Source organism: Typopeltis vanoorti, chromosome 21 (genome assembly GCF_054136105.1).
Source record: "Typopeltis vanoorti isolate ZY-2024b chromosome 21, IOZ_Tvanoo_1.0, whole genome shotgun sequence".
Taxonomy (NCBI): domain Eukaryota; kingdom Metazoa; phylum Arthropoda; class Arachnida; order Uropygi; family Thelyphonidae; genus Typopeltis; species Typopeltis vanoorti.
In genome coordinates this window covers 6,680,979-6,708,624 of record NC_143569.1, presented here as the reverse complement: position 1 = coordinate 6,708,624, position 27,646 = coordinate 6,680,979, and the positions used below count along the sequence as shown (strand labels likewise).

At 34.2% G+C, this 27,646-nt stretch overlaps 1 protein-coding gene across 1 annotated transcript in view; it reads left to right on the top strand.

The window, feature by feature from the left end:
* Window positions 1-27,432, top strand: part of LOC150094606 (cell adhesion molecule Dscam1-like) — a 313,219-nt gene extending 285,787 nt beyond the window's left edge. The window contains exons 21-23 of the mRNA XM_090411602.1: window positions 6,660-6,827; window positions 9,258-9,457; window positions 27,340-27,432. Coding sequence (XP_090267728.1) covers window positions 6,660-6,827; window positions 9,258-9,457; window positions 27,340-27,432 — 461 coding nt within the window. The remainder of the gene's footprint in view (window positions 1-6,659; window positions 6,828-9,257; window positions 9,458-27,339) is intronic.
* Window positions 27,433-27,646: the final 214 nt, after the last annotated feature.

Genomic DNA, 27,646 nt, shown 5'->3' with positions numbered 1-27,646 from the left:
GCCCCGCAAGTTGGCTGTACAGCAGAGGAGAAAGATGAGTTCTGGAACGTGTTAGACGAAGAAATGAGGGAACTGGAAGAAAACGACATGGTGATTGTCGGAGGAGACTTGAACGGACACATAGGAAGACAGAATAGAGACTGTGAAAGGGTGCATTGTGGCCACGGAGTGGGAATGATGAACCAAGAAGGAGAGAGGGTTGTGGACTTTGCAGTAGCGTTTGATCTGGCAATTGTGAACTCGTTTTTATACAAGAGGAAAGAACATTTGATAACATTTAGGAGTGGTAAACAACAGTTCACAAATTGACTACATTTCGGCTAGAAGAAAATATCCTAAGTTGTGACAAATTGTAAAGTAATTCCAACAGATCAAGTGGCACAGCAACACCGACTGCTGTGCGCAGACTTTAAAATAAGATCGAAGATAAGAACATCTGGAAGCCATGGGGTGAAGACAATTAAGTGGTTTTCGCTTAAAAGAAGAGCGTGTGAGGACTCGTTTTAGGGAGAGGGTGTTAGAGAGGATTTCGGATGGACTAGAAAGTGTACAAGATTGGTGGAAACATAATTCAAAAGTAATCCTGAGCTGTGCAATCCATGTGCTTGGTGAGACATCTGGAAAGATTAGAGATCAGAAGGAGGGTTGGTGGTGGAATAATAATGTACAAGTGGCAGTGACAGCTAAGAGGAAGGCAAAGCAGAAGTAGGATGAGTCAAGAGTGGAAGAGGACAGAGAGGTGTACAGAGAGAGAAAGCAAAAAGCCAAGAGCGTTGTGGCACAGGCGAAGGCCATGGCATATCAAGATCTGTATGATCAATTAGAAACAAAGGAAGTACAGAGAAAAATTTACCAACCTGCGAAATGTAGAAATAAAGCAGCAAAGGACATCTTACATGTGAGGCAGGTCAAAGACGCTGAAGGAAGAGTATTATGGGGTGATGTGAACATAAGAAACAGATGAAGAATATACTTTGAGGTACTTTTGAATGAGGAAAATGCAAGGACTCACAGAGAAGATGGGTAGCCTTCTGAGGGGATGGTGCAGAACATCAGTAGAGTGGAAGTGACGAAGGCCATGAAGAGGATGAGGAATGGAAAATCGGTGGGCCCCGACACGATTCCAGTGCAGGCATGAAAGGCACTGGGGGAAGGGGGAATTGACCTGCTGTGGGACCTGTTCGTGAAAGTTAGAGGGAGAGTACTCTTGTCCCCGTCTACAAGGGTAAAGGGGGATGCACAAGACGGTAAAAATTACAGAGGAATAAAGTTGATGTCCCACACAATGAAAATCCTAGAAAGGGTTCTTGATGAAAGATTGAGGAAGGGGGTGAAGATTTCAAAGGAACAATTTGGCTTCATGCCTGGTAGATCAACAAGAGATGCTATCTTGGGTTACGGCAGGTGATGGAAAACTTTCGAGAGAAACAAAGGGAGCTACATCTGCCATTTATTGATCTGGAGAAAGCATACGATAGAGTGCCAAGGCAAGAAGTCTGGAGGTGTCTGAGGGAGAAGAAGGTTCCGGAGAAATATGTCAGGTATGTGCGGGAGATGTACAGAAATATGAAGACAAGTGTTCGGACCTGTCTGGGACAGACAGAAAGTTTTCAAGTAACAGTTGGCTTGCATCAAGGGTCAGCATTAAGTCCGTTTCTGTTTAACATTGTGGTGGAGGAGGTGAGAGAAGATGCGCCTTGGACAATGTTGTATGCAGATGACATCTTGCTGTGTGCAGATTCAAGAGAAGAAGCGGGAACTAAACTGGAAAGATGGAGAAAAGTACTGGAAGAGAGGTATGAGACTGAGCAGAAGTAAGACAGAGTATATGTGTTGCGCAGTGGGCGGAGGCCAGGAGACAGATCTGGAGCTGGAAGGAAATGTCATCAGGAAGGTGAGGGACTTTAGATACTTAGGTTCGACAGTGGAAGAAGTTGGAGGAGCTGAGAAGGCAGTGGGATGCAGGATACCAAGCGGGTTGGAGGAACTGGAGGGAGATGGCTGGAGTGTTATGCGATAAGAGGGTGCCGATCAATCTGAAAGGCAAAATCTATAGGATAGTAGTGAGGCCCGGTATGACGTATGCTATAGAAAGTGTGGCCCTGAGGAAAAATAACATCAGCAGGATGGAAGTAATAGAGATGAGAATGCTTAGGTGGATGTGCGGTGTGACCAGAAAGGATCGTCTGAGAAATGACTATGTGAGGGGAACAGTGAACGTTATGAACTTAGGTGCGAAGATACAGGAGGCAAGGTTGAGATGGTTTGGTCATGTGATAAAGAGGGTGGACGAATATGTGGGAAGAAGGGGTCATGCAGATGGATGTGCAAGGAAGGAGGAAGCGTGGGCGGCCAAAGAAGAGATGGAGGGAGCTGGTAGAAGAGGACTTGAGGATGAAGAACTTGGATGTGGTGACAGCCCAAGGCAGGAGGATGTGGAGGAGACTCATCATCAGCAGTGACCCCCACTTAAGTGGGAGAAGTTGCAGAAGAAGAAGAAGAAGAATTTCTCGTTCTGAGATTTTTATTTAATATGGTCAAAACACCTTATGGTAACTTGTTTTGGTAAAATACTTATAAGCTCTGTGTTACTTAAACCTTGATATTTCTAAGCCTGGCTCCCACTGATGAGACCTCAATAAAGATCGAAACCGGTCTGCGTAGTGGCCTCTTGCCTTTAATGTATTGCATCATACACCTCCTCAAGGAGATGTGCTTTCCATTATGGGTAAATACGAAGAATAGTGATCCGAGCTTATTCCACGTTTACCACGAGTTGCCTAAGACTTGCACTACTTGCAGGCGCAAACTTGATATACGAATTCTGTTTGCTTATTTGGGAAATGGATTAAAACCAGGTTTATATTTAAAATAGCTTGGTGTCTTTAACACACACACACATATATATATATATATATATATATATAATTTTTTTGCTTCTATTTTTCTTTTCTTCTTTCAAGAATAAATAATGGTGAACCCTGTTTATTTCATTACTTTTCTGGAAAGGTAAAATCTTTCGGTTTTATGCTATGATTGCTTTTCTTTGGAATTCCATGTCTAAACAAGCAGGTGGCGTGTTTCATTTTCTCGAATGTAATAAATAGAGAACATGATCGATCTGAATAAATATCATAGTTTCCTGTTTAAAGGAAGGTGCATTTCAGCTTATCTAGTGTTATATGGAGACAACACGATCGATTAGAATAAATAGCAGTTTCCTGTTTAAAGCAAACATTTGCTTTAAACAGGATATGAATGCTTCTGCTCAGAACTGACTTCCGGCATATTTAATGACATTGAACCGAGAATATTTGGTTAATGACTCGTTTGCAGGTATAAAAAAAGTAAGAGGTGAAAAATCGTAAGCAGAGTAAATATATTATGAAACGAAATTGCACAAAACAGCGCCCAAAGGCATAAAGCACGCATGTCTGTTTAGTCATGATATTCCCTTCCCCTCTTGAGCATTGTTATTGCCCGAGGCTTTAAATTACAAACCTAAGAGCAGTTTTCAACTCCAATTCAAAGACTTCCCAATACTTAAAGCTACAAATACGAATTCTTAGATGTCTGAAAGTTTAAAGTAGAAACTTATGCAAGCACATGAAATATTTCTTGCCTTTTCAAGTGTGTCCTTTCGCTGTCTTGGGTATACATAAAAACGGAAATCTCGAGAACAAGACTTTCTGCCTGTATTTTTCTTTCGCCTGTTCTTTCTTCTAGCTAAAGGAAAAATAATAATAATTAAGGTAATCATTTTGCAAATGCGCCAACTGTTTTGATATATGATCAGGAATATCAAACGGCACCGAGCAATTGACATCCTTTCATTTTTCCAGAGCTGCCTGTTAGTTAATGTCACCAATAAAAAAAAAAAAAATAGTAATGTTAAAATAGCTCATTATTTGCATTATTATAGAACAGTTACTTGTTATGTTATTGTTTTTGGGACTATCCTTTCATCTTTTCGACTCTATTACCATATGGAATTATTATTTTCTTAACCGTTATCCTATATTCTTACGTAATTATTCCATTTTTCTTTTCGTTGTTCTATATTTAATTATTGGTTGCAATCAATAGTTGTAAAATACCTTTTTGCAGTTTTCGCTGATATGCACCTTCCTGATTTTGCTTAATATTGTTAAATCAATATTCACTTTTTCTCACTGTTTTTATTTCTACCGTCCACTTTATTAATGTGCGATAGATTTACAGCCCACCATGGGCGAAATATGATAAAATTAAATCTCCTGGTCGAAGTTCTTTTGCTTTGAAATGTATTATATATGTTATATAATTCTTGCTTTTGCTGATATCTCCTAATTTTTTGTGACATTATTAAATTATTTAATTATATTTGAAAATAGTATTCATTTTCAGCCAATTAAAGAATATCATTAGCGTCTAATTATTCTTAGATTTTCATACGTTTGCAATGTATGTTATTATTTCATCGATTACTGAGTTGCAATTCATCACTCAGCGTTAATGCACCATCCTGCTTAGTGGAAGCCTGAAGTAGTTTGAAATAAGATTCCATGTTTCAGACTTTAAAGTAGTATTTCTAGATATACAACTCTTAGTCCACCGTATTAATGTGCAATAGGTTTATAGTCTACCACGGGCGGAAGATGATAAAATGTAATCTCCAGGTCGAAGTTCTTTGGCCATTTTGATACCTTCGAATACTTCTTATTGTGTATTATATCTTATAGCTATGATATAATGTTCTTAATATTTTTTTTTAGAATATTTCTTATTTTCAGCGTGGTATACTTTTAATCATATTCTATTACATCTTTCAGTTATATTCTAACAATAACTACATACTTTACCTAAGTCTAGAAAGTGCGTAGTGGCTCATGCTACGTTCTGTGTAGGGAATTTTCTGTTTGTTTTAATGTTTCTTTTATTTGGTCGGCCTGCTTTTCCGAAATTCTGCTGATCATCAAATTCTGTCATATTTAATATATATTCTGAATTGTTTTCGCGAAGATTTTTAATGTTGTGAAAACAATTTATTCCATTATTATTCAATGAATTTTTCTCGTCTCCTCTCTTGTATATTTATAATTAAGCTCCCCCCCACTGACAGTTATATAACATTTTTCTTGCCTTATTTTTTATAAATATTTAATTTAAAATATCACTATTCTTCTGAAAAAAAAACCGAGTTTTTGTTAATGATTTTACTCTTCTGTTAATGATTTTACACCATGTTTTTATTGCCCAGTTTTTTTATTTTATTCCAGCTGATTTTTTTGTTTATTTAGTTATTTTTAATTATTTCAGAGTTCTTTCGATATTTTGTTCTTTCAAATGTTATACCATCCCCTTCATATTTTAATTAATTTTTTATATACATCATGGCCATTTATTTAAATGCTGTCAATTTTTAACATTAATTCATTCTCTCTTTCAATTTCTAATATTCTATAAGCAAAATTCTATTACGCCTAGTTCGGCCGATAATATGAGCACGTTGAATACTTGCATATATTGTCGGCCCAACTAGGCGTAATAGAATTTTGCTTGAAGAATATTAGAAATTGAAAGAGAGAATGAATGTGTTATCTTCATGTGGCAGATGAATTTCATCGAACGCCGTGAGACTATTGCCTGTTTATTGGAGATCCTGAAATAACTTCATAAAGTTCAATGTTTGATCTCTAAATCAGGGTTTCCGTATTATGTAACCATTTTTTAAAAAAGATAATTAAAAAATACCTTAGCTCACCTAAGGCACTAATATACTGTATTCTTACTTTTTTGTATTTTTATAAGATTTCAGTCTTTGCGATTAATATAAATAACATAATTCAACAAAATTAATGATGTATTCCGTTTTATTAACTGGATAAAATTACAGTATTTTACAGAATTACTCGAATAAATCATAATCCCTCCCACTTTGGTAAAAACGGAGAGAATGACGAGTGCTATAAAATAAAGCACAGGTAAAGAAGAACATGAAACATTTTACTGAAAGATTCGGTTCGAAACTTCTTGGATATTTTCAATTAATTTATATTTGATGGACTCATGCAGTATGTATGCATGATTCTTCCTGAAGAAAAACCTTGGTTTGTGTCTCCGCAAAAATATTATCAAATAATCAATTTAATGCATATATCGAATTTAAAAAAAATGAAAAAAAAAAGTTAGATCCCACTCGCTAAAGGTTACCAAGGATACTAAGTGTACAATAATTCAGATACTCTGTTCTATAAAACTAACCGTTGAGCTTTTGTAGAACACTTCAGTCCTTCAGATATGTGAAGTATTGAAAATCTACCACCTAAGTTTCGTCTATTTAAAAAAATAAAAAAATGACACACCAATCCACACGCTCTCTCTCTTTCTCTCTGATTTAGTCGTTTTCTAAACGTTAAGAAATAATATCTGTCGTTTAGATCCATTTATATATTTAAATATTGATTCCAATTAATAATTTACTCTGTTGAGAAATTACTTAACTTGAATTAACTGCAGAAATGAACATTTTAATGAAGTTCACTAAAAGCAGTTGAAATGTAATTTGATTTTGCCAAAAAAATTAATTTTATTCAACTACGATAAACTAAAAGAGCACAGTTTCAGTTACAAATTCTTTCCAGTACTGTTTAGTTTCATTTTGTTTTGTTTAATTTCAGAAGAGTCTTTCACTACGGCACCTGTCAGTGAGAGTGTTAACGTCCCTTTCTATCTTGATCTGAACATAATTTTACCTGCTGTGGTATCCATGGCCGTCGTAATAGCATTAATAATTCTAGTATGCATTATTATACATCGACGGCAGTCTTCCGAAAGTTCTCACAGCGGTAAGTATTTCCTTTGTCTATTCACATGTGGGTGTGTTTGTCATCTAGTTATTAGTAATAATAACTAGATTAAGGAATTAGAATGAAACGATTTTCTTAAGTCTTTATTATGGTCTATGTTTTATTAATTAGTTTTGTCATTCTTCTTCTAACAGTTTCTTGTTTAAAATATTAATATTCATCCCAAAATAATTTTGGTCCTAATTAGTACAAACTACTCATTTATTTAAACATATTTAGCATGCTTAGTTCAGAATCTTCTACACCCATTCTCAAATTAAATAATATTTCAATATGGCATTGTTAATTTGTAGCAGCTGCTTTGGGATTGATTCATTCGATCCAATACCCTTGGAGGGTAATGTTGTAGCCAATGAAGTTCTAACTGAGGCTAGGCTGTTACCCTCTTGCCATGATCAGAGCTTTAATTGCTCAATAACACCTAATCACTACAATGTCCTCTACAGATAACGGGGAAGATGAAAAGCATTCTTGCTTCGCCCCTTTAAGCCAGTCTTTATAAGGAAGGCAGCTGCTTTGGTTTAAAGACTGTGTGAATAACCGTTGTGTAGAAAAGTTTATTTTTAACGAATAGAACACAGATTTTCATATTTTAACTTAAATTATTCATTACTGAGTCAGATGTTATTGTGAATTTCACAAGTGATAGAGCTTCATTAAAGATCGCTGTTATTTCATTTAAATTTTTAAATACGCTTTCTATTTTTTAATCAAAATGCCATTAAATAGATGAACTGTACCTTCCTTTCAATGTAAGAAGCTAAATAATAGGCAATATATAAATAAAAGAAACTTTCACTTAAAAAAAAACAGTACTTGATAAGGAACTGCATAATAAAATGTAGACTTATGATAGCGAAAATATTATTAACAAGATAATTTATTTTAAAAATCTTTTACTTTAAGAGATGTCCTAGCCAAGCTTGAATATTCCATCATACAAAATTTTCAAATTCCAACTTAGTATTTATATTAAGTTAGAATTTGAAAAAAAAAATGTAATATCAGCTCTGTAATCACTCTGCTTATGATTCACGGTGTGATGCGCAGTCATAGCACAGATCACACGGAAGACATGAGCATCGAACCGTACCGCACATTAATTCGCCTTTTATTCCTCATTTTTGAGCTTCCACTACTAGACGGCGCTGTTAGATACTGGATTTTTATGTTCTTCCTCAGTGGTAGGTAGGTAGGTAGGAATTGGTGATATTAACGACCTGTAAGTCGTGAGCTATAAACAAATGCTAGCAAAGTAATGAATTTGAAATAACGAAACCTTAACAATATTAAGTAATAAAAGGAGAATATACATTCAGTACACTGTTCGTGTTTTCTATGAGTATTACCTCGATGTTACGAATGTGCATAATGTGATAGTACGCGTCCGTGACGTAGAAGTTGCAGAGCTGATATTAACGTTTTATTTTATATTCCTGTGTTTGAAGAAAAACAAAGTTTGATAAATCCAAAGAAGACCATAGGATGATAGAATATATTTTGCTGTTTATTCCAACACGATTTATTTTTATCTTAATAGGGATATTACGTCATTTTTAACACGTACATACTATTTTAAATTGTCTCAACGTAGTCAGGAGAAAGATGCAACATGATTTGGTTGGAAATGACTGGGATGAGAATCTTCATCTTTTCTATAGTTGTTTATAGAAGTTTCTTTTTCTACTGAATAAAATTAATGAATTCTATTTTTCACGATTCATTTAAATTTCATAAAGAATTTAAAAATTTCAAATAAATTTTAAATGTAATTTCTTTTTTTAAAAAATACATTTGAATATAAAGAAATTTACTTTTCCACTTTCTTAATATTTTAATGAACTTTGCACATCACCAAAAGAAAAGTAAAATATATTTTTCTGAGATTGAGAAAATGTTTATAGAATTTTGTTTCATTATACCCTGGCATACAATTCATCATTACGGTTTTCACATACATACATACTTTGCTATGGCATTCTCTTTTTCTTTTTAAATTTTGTGAAACCCTAAGAAAAGAATTGTAAATTTATTCTATTGCCAGCCCTATTTCCTTCGTGAAATAAGATGTGGTGCTAAACGAAATATGCCCCTCTGACGGTGTTAGGCTGAAATTGATTTTTCGCACCGCCTGGTGTCGGTATGAAAAGCTAGTAAGATATGGGAATTTTAAAACTCATTTCAATTCCGAACTTTGTTTGATTTCAATTTCCAAACATACCAGAACCCTTATACGTGCAACACAATAGATCGCATAACGAAGGAATATAGCTTTCATTATTTTCTATCATGCTATGAATTTTATATTTTACACTCGCTTTAAATAATACTTGTCAGCTTAGATGTAGTTTCTTTACATAAAGGGAAAAAAATGGAAGTATGGCAAACCTTATAACTTACTTTCGATAGGCGGATCTGTGTATGGCGGAAGAAAAAGTCACATACAGGAGACGATGGCAATGGCCGAGATGGAAAAAAGTTCTATAAAGAAGAAGACCACGACGACAGCAGCAAATGCTAACATCGACTCCTCCTATTATCCTACGCCCTATGCAACTACTCGACTTGCTGCAGAGGAACAAAAGGCTGCTGAAGCCTCTTACAGGCAGGTGGGTGTTCCTCGCACTTTTCTTTGCTAAAGTGTAATTAATCATTATAATCAATCTCGGCCACAGTCTGCTTTTGAGCGAAACTTCCTGGTGGAAGCTCTTTAATTAAATTTGGAAATATCTACACTTTCGAAAAAAATATAATCACAGTTACTGAAACAAAATAAAAGAAATGAGGTTTTTTTTCTTTTTTGTTCAATCTCTCTCCTGCAAGCACATACACAAAATTAATCATCGAAAATGACAAATATCGTTATGTTCAGTTCTGCAATCAGATTTAGTTTACGAAAATTAGCAGATAAAAACGGTTCATTCTAGATATTGCTGCATGATTTGTTCGGAATGAAGCAAGAATCGATTTATATTTTGTACAGGTGAAGTTCATTGAACATTTTAATGAGTGGTTTGGTTTATTGTATTATTATTATTATTATAAATTATTTGAGATTACATTTTATTTGGAAGTAATTATGGTCCGAGCGACCTAGGCTGTGTATCTAGTATTAAAAACTAGTAAGATAAAGAAATTGAGACATGTATGTTGATTGCGTATGTGTTCTGGCCAGCTTGTCAGGTAATCCATGTCTGATCTTCAACATAAAAACATACAGAAGAAAAATAATTACGAGTCCATTCCGATGCCGGATATCATTCCGCTTATGTCATGTTCTCCACTCATTTCTTATCATAACTCATCTTAAACAATACCTGATATTTTTGCTGATTATTCAGCAATAATATCACGTATTGTAGCGCAATATCAGGTATTGCAGCAAATATCTTTATTTGCTGTCTTTAGATAGTAGTCTATACTCTTTGTATTTACATAACGTTAAGTCAAGGAATTACTCAAAGTAATTCACCGCAATGATTTGAAAGAACAATACTACAACAATAAATACATGCATATCGTAGTAATAACGTTTGGCTAACCATTTAAGTTTAAGAAATATCTTTTAAACAAACTATTCTATGCGGGATATTTTGTCACAGTACATTTGTGAATAAAAAAAAAAATTGTCCAAGTCCTTCCCCCCAATCAGATTGACAGTAATTTACAATAATTTACAGTAAAGTTGAGTTCTATTAGTCTAAACTATTTTGGAAACCGTGGGAGTCTCCATTCTTAGATATCGTTGCATGCTGAGTCCATGGCTATCGATTATTTTAGAGACATCGGGGCGAGAGAGTACATCAGAAAACTACCGCCATCTGGCAGTCCTAACTGCTAATACTTGTGCTATTGCCTGAATGAGCTCTGTAGTCAGTTTTTCCAAATTGAGAGAGTAGAAACCTGAGTTTCTGGGGAAAAAATTCGACTTTTTTTCAGAACGACTTCTCTAGAACAGGATAAAAAAAGTTCCTTTAGTTGGTGACTGGAACATTTGAGCATTTTTTTTTCCGTTCTAACATTACGGTACAAAAAATGACACAATGCTACACAAGAACGTTGCTCAAAAATTATTACACAGAGGTATTCATTTACATTCATATCTACTGTAAATTTAAGAAGGATATTTTTTAATCAATTCCCTCTATATTACAAGAAGAATACAGTTTAGAGGGAATTGATTCAAGAATACTCTTCTTAAATTTATGCTACAATGTTTGGAAAATAAAACGAAATGTGAAAAATTTCACTTTTAACTTAGTGTTGTCTGAAGGATTGTCTTTTCTGACAGTTTTATAAGTGGGATAAAAACTCTTGAATTTGTTTCCAAACACCTATCAATGCTTTTAAGTCTTAGACCAATAATGATATTTGAATGAAAATTAACTAACGCAATTTTTGCCGTCTGTATAGATTCGTGTTATTATTGGTGTACAGTCTACATTACAGTTAGCAATTAGTCCATATCCAGTCTAGCTATAAAATAATTAATAAAAATTTTGCTGGCAAAATTTTATTTACCTTTTGCATTCAACTGAATGACTTTAAAATGTGCCTATGATATAGCACAGTTAGTACCCACGATGCTTGATGGAAATACCTCGGCCGAAGTACCAGAAGTACATATAAAGTGCATATGGGATTCTTCAAAGAAAGTGAGTCAGTCTCATATGGAGGTAGCAAAAATCCTGCTTAACAATCTGGGCTTATAATTTGCGTCGTTTTCAGCATAATATTTCCCTCATAACTTAGGTTACGAGGCGAGTGTCGTTGCTATGGAGGAAATGTGAATAGCCAACTTTACTCTCTCTCTCTCTCTCTCTCTCTCTCATTATCTCTTCATGTGGTAGCTGGCCATTGCTCCAATGGCGAGCTACCATATATATATATATACATGATGAGCAGCCTATTTTTCTACTCACTGTATGGTGAAGGCCTCTTCCATTGAAGGAGGTTTGGGTCTGCTACTCCCACGGTGACCCAGTCCATATTGGGAACGTGTATCTATACTTAGGTGAATGAATGTATGAAGATAAAGGCAATCACAAACATTCATTTTTTATTATATATATATATAATAAAAAAATAACGCTTAGCCCATCCATGGTAGCACGAATGTACTATAGGTTTACGAAAACTTTTAGTGGGTGGGAACCACTTTAAAAATAAAAATAAAATAAAGGATTTTGCCGTTACTTAACTTTTAATAAGTAAAAAGCCACTAACTTTCGTTGAAATAATCTATTTTGAAAGTCACTAATATACACATTATTGGCATTTAATGTTGCATCCAATGTATTTTCATTGTGATATAAGCAGGTTAAAACAAGAATGAATTATTGAAACTTCCATGGTTTGTGGTGTACCAAACAAATCTTAGTCAGAGCATCTGTCACTCTGAGGATGCGCATATCATAGTGTAAAGCCATCTCAGTGGATGTCAACAATGTCAAAGCCTTAGTTGCCTCCTCATAAATCCAAATCACAGTAGCAAGTGTAACCATACGTACGTCAGTGGTTGATTTCATTACTACTGTGGTTTTGATCCTGTTAAAATATTACTAAAATATCTGCTGTGTCCGGTTTAGTAGAAAGTAATGTAAATACTCGTGACATTCCTGCAGTGTTTGTTTAGTCTTTTAAAGAGAATTTTTTTTTTTTTAGCAATCCTGATATTTATTCCATTCGTGTTAAAATCCGGTAGGGAGCTTTAAAACTTCAGATTTACTTCTCTACTACTAATTCTGGAGTACCCAGAGCTCTTCTCTTTAGTTATTCTCTTCCAGTACTCGGGCTCCTCCACTGACCTTAAACGTGTTTGAGTTTGCTAACGGTGACGTCATACGGGATTTCTTCTCTTCATTTGGTGACCACTGAGGATGCGAAACATTCCTGACTTCGAGACTATCAACAACCAATGTCTTATACTCTATTTTCATGCGAATGTTCGTGATCCGTATATTACTGACAAATGAAGAGCTGGCAATAAATAAGTATATAACCTTCAGAAAAATCCAAACACAAAATGGATTACTAAGGATCATTCCACGTTAATAACAAATAAGGTTTTCACTAACAGTATTTCTAAAACGCTTTTTTAAAGTATTCTTTAAATAATCTATTTAAAAAGTCATACTGCAAATTAGAATCGTAGCCATTGCTATCAAAAGCGAAGCATGAAACAGAACAAGTTGTGAGGCTATTAATTTTATGAGCCGGTAACATTTTCCCCCCTTTCTTCTTTCCAGAATAACAAAACTCTCTTTGACAACAAACCAACTTCTTAAATTACATGGAAATATTCTTAAAATGAAAAACTGATATCACTGCATATTAAAACATTATTTGTGATTCTCCCTATATGAAAGATAGTTACATTTCTTAAACGGTAATGTAAAATATAGTTTGCTTTGTTTTATTCGAGACTCAAACTGATTACAAATTCTTAGGTTCTTCATTTATAAAAGCCCTGCTAAGGAGTAACATTAAGCGCAACATGTTGGCAACGGAATTATTATGAATTAAACAGCGTTCCCTACTTTGCTTTTGATGACGATCTTTCTACAGCTATTTTGAAAGCATCCAGGTTATTAGCTAGAACCCATTAAAATGGAAACTACGTCTATGGGAAATGTGCAGTTGTAATACTAATGGCGGGCTTTAGTCTAGGGAATTAGTGCCTTTAATAACCGTAGTTTGTCGGAAAATTCTTTGTTGAACTGCGCCGAAACTAAAGTAGCTTACATAAATGAAACCATCCTGCATTAACACACAAAAGTGATTTGACGAATATTCAACAAAGGGTTTTGATGTCCACATTTCTTACAAATAGTGTTTTCTGTGGACTCCATATAAAAATAATGAAAGCAAATATAGGAATTCTGTTGAAAGAAATAACCTATATTTGTTCACGGCTATTTGAGAAGAAACTGGACCTTTGGAATCAGCTAAAACATAAATCACAATAGCTCATGTATTGTTTCATGCAAAGAATGACTACTTTATCAAGGCCACAATTTACTTGCGATACGATTACATTGGAAATTCTTCGTATTCATAGAGAGAGAGAGAAAATTTTTTTAATAAACATATGAATGGGATTTTATACTTTCGTTTATACTTTCGTGTGTAAGGAAATATTCTTTCGATCATTTGTTTAATTAAGGGAATTAGTAATACTAGAAATAACAATGTTTGGTTTGCAGATAATAAAGAGAAATAAGTTATCTTGAATAGGAAGTTCCAGGTAAGAATGGCAAGGCAAAGCGCACTTCACATAGACGAAATTGAAATACTATCCATATTATTACTGTTTTGAATTTATGACCAAAGTTATGAGTGCAGTATATTGCGAATTAAACAATCCATAAACATGCAAACTGCGTGTGTTCTTCTAGCAGATTTACTGTCTTGTGGGATGAAAAATCCAAGAGCTTCATGAATAAATATGACTTCCATGAATAAATATGATTTAAAATGAAGGGGTTTTATGGTTGCACCTTATCGGCATTTGTCATTTACAAATATATTTAGTAATATATATATATATATATATATATATATAAGTAAAACCCCGAAGTTACGCGGTAGGTGGGACCAACAAAAAGCGCGTAAGTCGAATTCGCGTAACTCGGGGTATAATTTTGCATGTAATGTATATATACAAACATACAATTGGGACCAAAGGTTTACAAAAACATCTATTTTTTTTAAGAAATATAATCATAATTGTAGTGTTTCGTACATAAAAAAAAGAAAGTTATTTCGATGTCAATGGTTTCATAAAATCTAATAGATTCGTCTGACGACATAATGTCTTTATCTTGTCACGCAAAATTTCTTCATAGCAAGCTAATGATTTTTTTTTATTCCTTGCCTTGTGGCTACAATTCGTTCCTCGTTAGAATCTATGTCCTCCGAAATCTGAAAAACCTTTCTTTTATGATTGTTCTTACTGTGGATTCCTGTAGATCGAACTTCTTTGCTAGCTCACAAATTTTCATTCCGCCTTCAAAATCCTTAATAATGTTGAGTTTTGTTTCCAAAGTCAATGTTTTTCTTTTCTTGCTAGCAGTAGTAGAATCGGACTTGCTTCCTTTGGACGACATTATTATTTTTTATGTGATAAAATTTTTATCAAGAACATAACATTAAACAATCGCAAGGTTTGTAGACTATAAAAATTGTGTATGAATGTAGACCGCGCGAAACACGTCAGTGCTTGTTCACAGCATGTGCGACACTGGGGAATGCGGCCAGCGCCTGAAAGATACGACTAGTGGTAAGGCGTGAAGCGGGACGGGAATACGTACATATAAGAAACCGCGTAACTCCGGATTCGCGTAAGTCGGAGTAGCGTAAGTCGGGGTATGACTGTATATATACAAACTTCAAATATCGATGTGTGCTATGATGAACTTGAAAGAAGAATAGTTGAATCTAGAAAAATATGGCTTGATTCATCTCATATTAATCAGTTACAATATTTCTGATGCACACATTGCCACTGTCCAATACTGGCGCACTCGCGTCAGCTCACGCACGTAGTCAACTTCATTTGGAACTCAAGCACGCATTCCTGTTTTTAAATGTAGTCACACACAGGGTGGTTCAAATTCCACGTACAAACTTTGAGGGGAGGTAGAGAATATCAAAATTAACCATATTCACATAGGAAAGCATGACCGAAAACGCCACCCGAAAGTGGTAGGTGGTGCTGTTCGCCACCGCTCCAGGTGAGCAATTGGGGCTTCCTCATTCAAGCTTTCGAGGCGTACGAAGAACATGCGTCGTTTTACGAAAGCTGAGATGGCAGACAGACACCATATTATGTATCCAACTACTATTGAACTGTTCAGTTACGCCTAATAAAGTTTTTTACACTGCTTACTGCCTTATGTTATTTCTGTATCTTTGTGTCCCTGTTAGTACCTTCCGGTGGCGTTTCCGGTCATGCTTTGCTATGTCCTATGTGAATATGGTTGAATTTGATGTTCTCTACCTCCCCCTCAAAGTTTGTACGTGGAATTTTGAACTACTCTGTACACACACACACACACACACACACACACACACACACACACACACACACACACACACACACACACACACACACACACACACACACACACACACACACACACACACACACACACACACACACACACACAGAGAGAGTAGTTCAAAATTCCACGTATATATATATTATAAATAGATTACTGAAGCTTCGTACAAAAAAAAAGCGTTTAGCGTGTATGGTTGAATAGTGGATGCTAACTCCTCTATTATCACAAGTAAACTGTGTAGAGCAATGAACATAAACGCAGTATCAAAATTTTGTGAGATCTTCCTCAAGAAAGACTTCTCAAACTGAAAGACAAAGAACTCTGGGAACGAAGGAAAGACTAACTGTAAAAATACTCATGAAGCCGTTCTACATAAAACGGACATATAAAAATAGGTTTTCGTTCATGGATGGCGCGGGTTTTGCTGTTTCCTCTACACACAGGTAGTGGAGGGATTGGATAAATAATTGTAAAAGCATATCATCATCATCATTTGATACCTCCAGGAAATCAAGTAGTACTCATCGAGAGAGACTATACGTGTTTATATATTTAATATTGATATAAAATTTATAATTTACATAAAATCCAATATTCTGCAATCGCATCCTTAGGCAATTTTCGAAAATTGCATGATGAACTTTAACTTAACATTGTCAGTTTCGCAAACCCTTCAACATTAGCAAAATGGTTGTTTTGGGTTTGAGATTACCACGGAAGCAAAGTCAAGAAACGGATACATTACGTCACTTTCATCATTTGGGCTATGCGTTGTATTGTACATAATCTCTGGAGATAAAAATTAGGAAAAATTGCTTTCTTCATGTATCTTGTTATACTGTGTAAGGAAGTATTAATGGCATTTTTATTATTATACGTGACACCTCCAAGGAGTCCAAAGACTCAATGGAGGGGGGGCCTTCACAGCTCTGCGTCTCCACCACTCATTCCAACAGCTACAGCAAACCGCAAATACCATCATCTGCCAACTTCCACTGCCATTAGTATTTTCACAGACAATCACAAACATCCATGCTCACAGCGGGATTCGAACCCGTAACCTTTTGGCTGCAGAATGAATATGCTAACCACTCGGCCAACCAATCCGGCTTTTATACGATAAAAAATTAAATATATATTTAATTAACCAACCAACCCGAGGTTAAGATTAAACTAATTCGATTAGTATTCTTTCTTCTATTCACTGCAGAGTTTTTTCACGAGCGTGTTTTTTATATTTTATGTTAATAGAACCGATAAAATCAAAATGAAATCACTTATATAATCCAAAAAAAAAAGGAATCGGTGATTCTATGAAGCTTTTGGTACGTTAATCTGAAGATTATTCTACATATTTCATTATTAATCATTTCGATTAGGGACCGACAATTTTTTTTTCTTTATACTTGCTGTCCACATTCGCATTCGAAGTTATAACTGGGTCAAATGACTGACAATTCGGTGTTGAGATTAAAATGGGAATAATTGCTGTTTAATGATTTTTTTTTTTGCCACGTGAAGTAATAGAAGTAACATGGCAAATAAAATATAGAATAAATATTGATGTTATATATTAGAACTGTTAAGAAAACTGTAACGGAATTTGAGATAGGATGCCTGTTTTTTCAAGTGCACTTCGAATAGAATTATTTTTCTTAAATTATTTTAATTTTCAATTAATTTCATTTTCTTTCTTACTTCGTAGGTTAAATTATATAACATAAGATGAGTTCAACATTGTTCAGACTATTTTTAATTAGTTCATTTATATTCATGCATTTGTAATCACGTAGTTGTGCCTGGAGACAAATTATTAATTTTTTGAATATCGAAGAAATATAGCAGCGACATCTCTCGGGAAAAATCAGAGACGCCCAATCCATCTTTAGACAACAGTAGGTTATAACTAAAGAATACAAAAAACGCCTCTTCACAATGCGATCATCTCCGATTGCAAGAGGACAGGAGGAGTGATGAATTACAAGGATTCGAGACATTACTCCTGTGTGACGTTTAAGCGAAAATGACACGCGTTATTCCGCTGACACAGAATCGTCATGAATTATAGTTTCTCCTAAATCCGAGGTGCGACATTTGGAAACCAAAGTCGCCCATCGATTCACAGAACTAGTTGTGGCAAAAATATATAAAAAACGCAAAAAAGCAATCCTTTAGAAAATCGAAAAGATGAGTAGGGAAAGGAGAGAGAGAGAGGGGGGGGGAGCAAAAAGTAAAAGAAAAAAGAAAGAAAATGTGTAACACGATTTAAGTTTTTTTTTTTATTATTTTCTTTACAGACAGAAAGAGCTTCCGTACTTAAAGAATGACATTCTTTATAATGCAACTATTTTTGCTGACGTTTATGTCGTGTATGAATAATGTACAGAAGTTATTTTAAGTAATAAATTATACTGTAGGAAAAGCAATAAGCTGATGAACTTAGATACGGGAAATTTTAATTTATACATTATTTACATTATTTTGAACCATATTTACATTTGATTAACCAACTTTTTCTTTTTTACTACGTAATTTAACAGTATATTCAACCGCTAAATTAAATTGAATTTTCAATTCTTAATGACCGGTATTTTTATTTCTTAATCCTATCCAGAAATTTATCATTCAGATCTTTTATTTATTTATTTCTCCAAACATTACATCAACGATAATGTGAAAATTAAAGAACAAGGGCATTCATACGGCATATTCCGGTAATTGGACCACTTTTTTAAATTAATCTAAAAGCACAATAAAGAAATAAACCACGACAAGTTTTGTAAGCGTTTGACTTACATCTTCAGGGGTAAAAGGTAACTGAAAGTTAAAACAACAAAAAAGAGAAATTAATAGTTTATATTATACAGTTGTAGCCGTCTGACTGTTTATAAAATTAAAAAATCAGAATGCAGATTCAAATCAGTGCTAAGTTTAAACAATGCTGGATGATGCCACGTTCTGTTGTTCACGATCATAATGTCCGAGGTCTGACTGAGGTATATTTTTTATCAAAGCTGACCAAACTTGGTGTAGAATTAAGTCTTTGTTTTTATTGCATTGTGTTGGAATTCTAAGCATGTTTTCAACTTATTTAAATTTCCTTATGTAACAGTATTTTTCTATATAAGACATGTTTCTTTTCTGGCAGAGTACATTGTGCTGGTGCAAGTGGTATGGAAAGCTAGACCTGATTTGTGTTCTCTTCTGTTTTGTACATCCTTTTTATGTTCGTTCATGCGTAGTTCTCCAGATCTTCGTGTCTGTCCTACGTAGCAGATGCCGCGAGAACAATAAATTTTATAAACACCTGGTTTTTTTAAAGGATGATGTGGAGGTTTCGGGGGATATAGAAATCTTGAAATTTTTTCCAGCGGCAGAAAGGCTACTTTGATGTTATGTTTGTTTAGTAATTTAGCCATCTTTCCTGTAACATTCATGATATATTGAAGCGTGATGGCTTTTTTGAAATCTTGTTTCTGTGGGATGCTTGCAGGAGGGGTGTGGAGGATGTTTTTGATAGTTTTGGGTTCATAACCTTTTTTTGTTTTTGAAGATCTGTGTTAAATATTCCAATTCTTCATTTCTCTGCTTTTCTGTGCTGGAAATATTATAAGCTCTGTCCCTCAGGGTTTTTATTAGACCTATTTTTTGCAAAGGGTGGTGGTGTGAGGCCGCCATATTTCCAGCTCAGAAAAACAGAGAAATGAAGAATTGAAATATTTAACACAGATCCTCAAAAAAAGGTTATGAACCCAAGACTATCAAAAACATCATCCACACCCCTCCTGCAAGCATCCAACAGAAACAAGATTTCAAAAACGCCATCACTTCTATATATCAAGAATGTTACAGGCAAGATGGCTAAATTACTTAACAAACATAACATCAAAGTAGCCTTTCTGCCGCTGGAAAAAATTTCAAGATTTCTATACCCCCGAAACCTCCACATCATCCTTTAAAAAAACCAGGTGTTTATAAAATTTATTGTTCTCGCGGCATCTGCTACGTAGGACAGACACGAAGATCTGGAGAACTACGCATGAACGAACATAAAAAGGATGTACAAAACAGAAGAGAACACAAATCAGGTCTAGCTTTCCATACCACTTGCACCAGCACAATGTACTCTGCCAGAAAAGAAAAACATGTCTTATACAGAAAAATACTGTTACATAAGGAAATTTAAAGAAGCTGCAAACATGCTTAGAATTCCAACACAATGCAATAAAAACGAAGACTTAATTCTACACCAAGTTTGGTCAGCTTTGATAAAAAATATACCTCAGTCAGACCTCGGACATTATGATCGTGAACGACAGAACGTGACATCATCCAGCATTGCTTAAACTTAGCACTACTTTGAATCTGCATTCTGATTTTTTAATTTTATAAAGTCAGACGGCTACAACTATATAATATAAACTATTAATTTCTCTTTTTTGTTGTTTTAGCTTTCAGTTACTTTTTACCCCTGAAGATGTAAGTAAAACGACTTACGAAACTTGTAGGGTTTTATTTCTATATTGTGCTTTTAGCTTAATTTAAAAAAATGTGGTCCGATTACCAGAATATGCCTTATGAACTTTTAAACCAGAGAAACCTCCACTTACAAACAAGGGCATTAATTATAAGCTAAAAATATACTAATGTTTAGGTCTTCAGAAGATAACAATCCAGGAAACCTGAGTTGTACACACAGAGTTATTCTGTATTATGCAATCATATATCTTAGTTTGTCGTATTAGTCTTACAATGGCATAGAATCATCTGAAAGAAAGAAATAAAATAAAAATAAAAAAATTAAATAAATTTATGCAGCTCTGAATTTCATAATACATTACTAATTCCTTGGCATTAATGGTTAATCAAATAGAAAACCTTCGCTAGGAAATTAATGATTTGTTCACTTCATTAAGTACAAAACCTGCAGTGTTTACTTAGCAATGAGAATCGTTTTCAATTTTTTTTAAACCGACATTATTCCAATGTATAACATTTAATTGGTTTAAAATGCATAATTTATACTGTATTGTAATTTGATTTAATTTATAAATCAAATTATTTGATTAAATGTTATTCGTTTATTTGCAACTGCTACCGTTTTGCAAAATACTTCAGTTCGTTCAATGATCAAAAGAGTGATTTTTAAGCGAAAATTATGGCAATTTGGTACGAAGATGCATTTCGCAAATTATGCAAGAAATTACGTCAATACTATTTGACATTTTGCCATATCAATGAATGTATTCACAGTATTTTATAACTAATACTGTCGTCTAGCTCAGTGTGGTGACGTAATAAGGTTGCTTTCTTGTAGAGACATTCTGAACTAATCAGCGTGGCAACTTTACGTATGAAATATGCATATCCTATTATGCCATAATATGTATGTGTAGTCATACGTTAGCACTATTGTGTAAGTGCGAGCACACTATCAGTATTTTTAGCAGCGAGATTGCAACACTCGTATTAAAGAGATTAATAAGAAATACCCGATGAATGCCCATTATGCAGTGTGGTAATCGTTTTATAAGTGAATCATTTACTCAATAGTTTTGGTGACAAAATGTTCACCGGTGGTTTACATCAACGAGAATGGATAGCTCACTGCGTCTCTATTTATTGAATAATAAATAAACTATTTAAAAAATTAACATTAGTAAATACGTGAATACTGTAATCCCCAATAATGCACACAGAGGTATAAAAAATCGACAAAAGCAGCTCTTTGACAAACGCCTTTAGTTATTTTCGAATTCACACATTCTGTGAACGTCTATAAAGCATAAACAAAATGCACAGTAAACTAAACACTATTTTCTCACTATATTACCATTATATACTGCACTTCCAAAAAAATAACATACCCAGTTATTCATATGCAGTGCCTTATCAACAGTATAAGAAAAGATTAACGTAACATCTCCCTATTCCAGAGGGATGGATTTGATTGCAAATACTTGGTTTGAATCACAAGTTATATCCAGAACCATTTCTAGAAATGGTTCTAGAAATGCTTATGCGAGATCTAGAACCATTTCAACTTATTCCGTTAAAAGACCTTTTAACGGAATAAGTTGCCTACTTCGGATGGAGGCAGCACAAATTCTTCCCTCGCAAAAACTTAAGATTTTAGACTTGTAAGAGACAAGCCGGCCTGCAAGACAAGGCATGCATAATACTCGCCTTTTTTGACTTAGTTGCAATAGTCGGATTATGTAATAAGAATCAAAAGGGCTGCTTGATCCTTGTTACTTTTCCATCCTCTACAACAAAGCATTCTAGAATGATCAACGTTTGCTAACCTGACGAGTGTAAGGGTCGGCAGCACTATTCAGAGTGTTGTACCTTATACCCAAATTTCTTGCTGTCGTAAAAGTAATTTATTTGTTGAAGCAAAGACAATTGTCCTATCCGTTTGGCTCCTGCTTTATTTGTTTATATTTCTTTGCACATAAAATATTCCGCATTTGATATGAAAAGGGAAAACGTTATGCAGTCATCAGACAAGGGACCCTTCTCTAATAACTTGTCATTTCAAACATTGCTCATAAAATGAAACCGGTACGTTATATTCCAGCTGGAAATTAACATTCCTACAATACTGACTCAAGCTCCAAAAAAAGGAGCAATATATGTGCCGATAAACAGCCTGGTCATTCCGCTTCGATATTTTCGATCAGCAGCGGGACTTCCGCAACACTTTGGCTAAGGTTATCTTCTTCCTGTCATCGTAACTCCGGTGAGCTTTTCTATCTTGTCTTTCCCCTTTTTTCTTCACTGTAAACACGGTGGAACGTTGATACTGTTGTTATTGATACGAAAAACAGCAGAGACAGGGGAATGCCGTTCTCATTTTCTGCACGCTTGTTCCACATGTAGGGAACTTAAGCGCAAGATCACAATGTCTTGAAACAAATGGAATTTTGTTTAAAGAAAACTACTATTCTCCTTTGGTGAGCTGGGAATTTCATTTTCGCATTTCCTTCAAAGAAAAGGGATATAAATATCTGTGTGCACTTGTTTGTGGAAACAGTGTCGAAATACGTCTATTTTATTTATTTATTGAGGATTTGTCCTTTATGATTGATTTCATCAGGAATGGTAATATTTTAGCTCTTAAATGTATATTTAGTACATGCTAAACAGAACAACGAGGAATAAAAATTCTTTAAATGATAAATTTACAGTTTTTTATCATTTTCTAAATGTCTCAATACTCAATAACATGAGATATGACAGAAACTAATAATCCTAATAAATATGTAAACCTCTAGAGCAGTCCGAAGCAATCAACCAGTCCATTGGGCGGAGAAACCTGAATCCGAATCCTGCCTAGATTTCCAGAACCCTTCATGATGGCCCTTCAACTAAATGTGACTTACGGTTAATAAGGCCGCACATTTTCCTAAAATATTCAATATTAAGAGCGAAAACACCTTTGTGGGGCTTAATTCATGTGACTTAGTTGGTTTGTGCTTATATTAAAGGCCTTATGAATAGAAAATAATCATTGCTGATTCAAAGTACAGTGCCATTATATCAATATGTATGTTATATTTATTTCATATTATTCTCAATTTGTATGATCGTTTCTTAAACCATTACATTTACTGATTAAACTTTCTCCCATACCATGATGTAGGTAAACTCGTTCACCAGGCAAAGTGGCAGGAGTGACTTTGATGTGAGTAATAACATTTAATACTTATACATAAGAGAATACTTTAAAATATATTATTAACGGAAGCTAATTGCTCTGTCATTTTGTAGCACTTTTACATTAAACTTTTGAGGAAAAAGCAACAATACCTTTGTAGTCATGGAAATAAAGTTGTTTCTAATTAAGCTTTTTGAAACGTATCATGAATCAAGATCAATAATTGATCTTGATTCATGACAGGACTTCATCAAAACTATAACATTGATTGAAAAGAGTAGAATGCTATACAAAAGTGTACAGCTGGACTTGCATCTGAAAGTTTTTTTTTGTAAAAGTTATTATGGTAATCGGACATGTTCTTAATTCTCTACCTGCTGTACAAGTTTGCTTACTGAATACTGCATATAACAAGAAGTAATTACGAATATTTTATATTCATATATAAATTATTAAATAATATATAATATAATATATATTATACATGTATTATATATTATATTATATATAAAATATATAAATAATATACAATATATATATATTATTAAAATGCAGGGATATTTTCTGGTATAATCACAGTTGCTTTGGTCATTTTCGGTCTATATGTAAATAGCATAACTGGTGTGGAGAATTCGTCTATCAAAAATTGCAACCAGTTGTTGAGTACTAATTAAAGTTAACATGAAATAGCATAACTGTCAAATTGCACTTACGATCAGTCATGGTTAATAAATTACAATATTTATTTTCTACTGTTTGTTTTGTTTCACTATTTCATTGTTCATTGTGTCCTTAATGTGACAAGATTTTTGAAACAAGTTATTTCTTAGAATAAACGTTACAAGTGTTCACAACAATAATTATATCGCTTGTATGGATAGAAGTAACCTTCGATATACAGCTTTTATATGAACTCTTTTTAATCCGTATCATGTAGACGGCCTGTTTGTTTTAATGTTTACAAAACACCTTCCATGTATGTGTGTGTAAACTGATACACTTGTGAATCGCCTATAGAGAGTCAAAACATGTACGTGCTGTTTAATGTTTTGGGATTTATTGCGATATGAATAATAACCATTTTGAAAAAACGGTTTTATACTGCACAAAAAACTTTCGTTTTGAAAAAACGATATTTTTTTCTACTGTTGTGAACAAGAGGAAAAAAACATGTCGTGAATTGTATATTAACTATCACTGTTGTTAATACAACTAGCACTGTTGTTAATTCTTAAAACAGCATTGAGCAATGAGGTCACTAAGGATGATCTTGAGTATCTCTAAAATCTAATAATATTCATTTCCGTTCATTTTTGTTATAAGAAGTATAGAAGACAGGATAGAGAACCAGTATAGACTCAGACAAAATAATTCTACCGAATGGAATGTTTGCTGGAGGCAAATTTCTATTTCTAGATAAACGAAGGAGGAAAAATCACTCAGTTGTGGCACTTAAAAATCGAACATGCATTTGTAGCTAGACAAATCCATGTAAAGCGACCAAAAAGAAGCCATAGAAATGAACATAAGGCAATTTATTGAAAGTGAGTTAGGAACGCAATTAATTTCTGAGTTCAGTTCAACAATCCGTGTTAAAATTCTCGTCAAACTCGAGTAGTACTTAAACTACATCGTTACCTGTTATTGGGTGTTTTATGTGTTTAGAACAAACACATAAAACATTTATGTGTTTATTCTAAAAACATTAGAATAAACATTTCGATTCTCTCTCAACAAAATTCCTCAGTCCTTCCCTTTACCTCTGCATAACTATGGAAGGTGCGAATGTGTAAAAGTTTGATCCCTTTTCAATTATATCAGAAACTGAATGAGACATAAATTGCAGATGATCATGGAGACAACACAGTAATGTTCATAAAGGAGTCGTATTAGCCGTAGTTACCAAGTCATATTTCAAAGGTAACATTACTTGGGAGTGGATGTTGAGGTGCGATTATTGATAACAACCCCAAAAAACGCGTTATCCCGAAAACGAATAGAAATAAATAAAAATTAATTTTTATAAAATAAAATTAAAATAGGCAAAAACTGTTATATGAAGAATAGAAAGAAGCATTTTTAGAATGATTCAAATGTGGATAAACAGTACACTTTTTCATGCGTTAAGATTAAATGCTGCCTAATATCATATCTTGAAATAATAGGAAATATTGGAAGGGAAGTCTTACATGTCGTTTTTGTCTGTTCAAGGGAACATACTGATAAAGTCAGAGCCACTTTGTACAGTTCTCTGACAAGTTTGTCACACAAGCGATCTTTCTTCAAGAAACCGAAGAGTATACTTTTGATATGCTGCTCTCTAACGGCAGCATTATTTTGTGTGAACAACAAAAAAGAATTCTCAGAAGACGTGAGCGCATTTTTTCTCTTCTCTAGTGACTGAACTTTTCTATTGATCCAAACTTTAGATGGCGTTAGAAAACAGATGTCAAACTTTCTTGGAGTTTATTTTCAATTTGAAGAAAACAGAAAAGCTGAGACAGATTTAGAATTACTCGTACTATACTGAGGTCAAGTTGCATTTTGTCTACTGATAGTTTCTTGAGGATTGTAATTCTCTGTGATTGTGCACTTTTTCTTTGACTGGCTATTATGTGAAATTGACTGATATATTTCTATTCAGCGATGGCTAAGGCTTCGTTACTTATACATAAACTCTCTTTTAAACTAAGTAGAAAATAAATGCGCAGAAAGTGTAGTTTTTGAAGAAAACAGTCAAAAGCTTCAATATGACATTAAAAAATCATTATTCATTGCTCATTTACAACTAAGCAAACAATAATTGCCTCGAATTGCACTAAAACGACAGATATTTCTTAGGAATTTGTGTGTTAATTTTTATTAATTTTCTATTGCGGTAAATAATCAGATAAAAAAACAAGTGTGTGCTAACTCTTGGGAAGAGTCCATGTCTTTTAATTAATGCACCTAGGCCCAATTTTTATTCTCGTCAGCCTTTGAAACTTTTAGTTCATAAAGGATGTACTCTCTCTCTCTCTCTCTCTCTCTGTAATTTATGTAGTAACCTCTTCGCTTGGCATATGATGCCATATAAGGATAAGTAACAAAACAAGCAACCAACGCATTTAGTGTAGTTTGCAAATGAACTTATTTTTCACTTTAAGAAAAAATTAACCCTTAGTAATAAATCGGATTGCCTGTCCTGGTTGGCAGAGTTCTTAATGTGTGCTCTACTACCAAAAGGCTGCAAATTCGAATCCACCATGGGCATGGACGTCTGAGGGTGTATTTAGATGAAAAATGAATTGTATTGCCCGGTGTGAAATCACACCAGACTTGCTGAAGCATGAAGTACCTTAAAAAAGTTCCGTGTTTGGTTTCTAGAGCAGGGTTTGCAGGTTATATTTTAAATTATAAAATTGTATAAAGTTAATAAAATCCTTAGTTCACTCACTGTACTAATGTACTACAGGTATGCACGCATTCTAGAATGGAATTTACATAAAAGAATAAATTTCATTATTTTTTTCAATAACAACCTTTAAAATTTATCCATTCTTTATATTTGGTGTTATATTGTCATTTCCTCTATTTCAAACACAACATTTATGGTAAAGCCGTTTTATATATACATGGGATTGACATCGATTTTCTAACTGCTACTCCGGATTTTTTTCATTGAATTAGATGAGCGTATCGATTTATATTGTGAATGCGACTACATTGAATATTGAGAAGAGAGAGCAGAATCTATAATACATTTTAATATATTTTGGTCTTTCAGGATAAACAGTTAGGACATCAATTATATCAAATCCCAACATTAGAGATACAGGAACCTACATGCATCAATGCCATGAAGTGGGGTGAAGAGTAGAATAAAGAAATAAGAAACTTTTAGTCCAGCAACACACACGCACGCACGCACGCACGCACACACACACACACACACACACACACACACACACACACACACACACACACACACACACACACACACACACACACACACACACACACACACACACACACACACACACACACACACACACACACACACACACACACACACACGATACTACAGTGCAGTA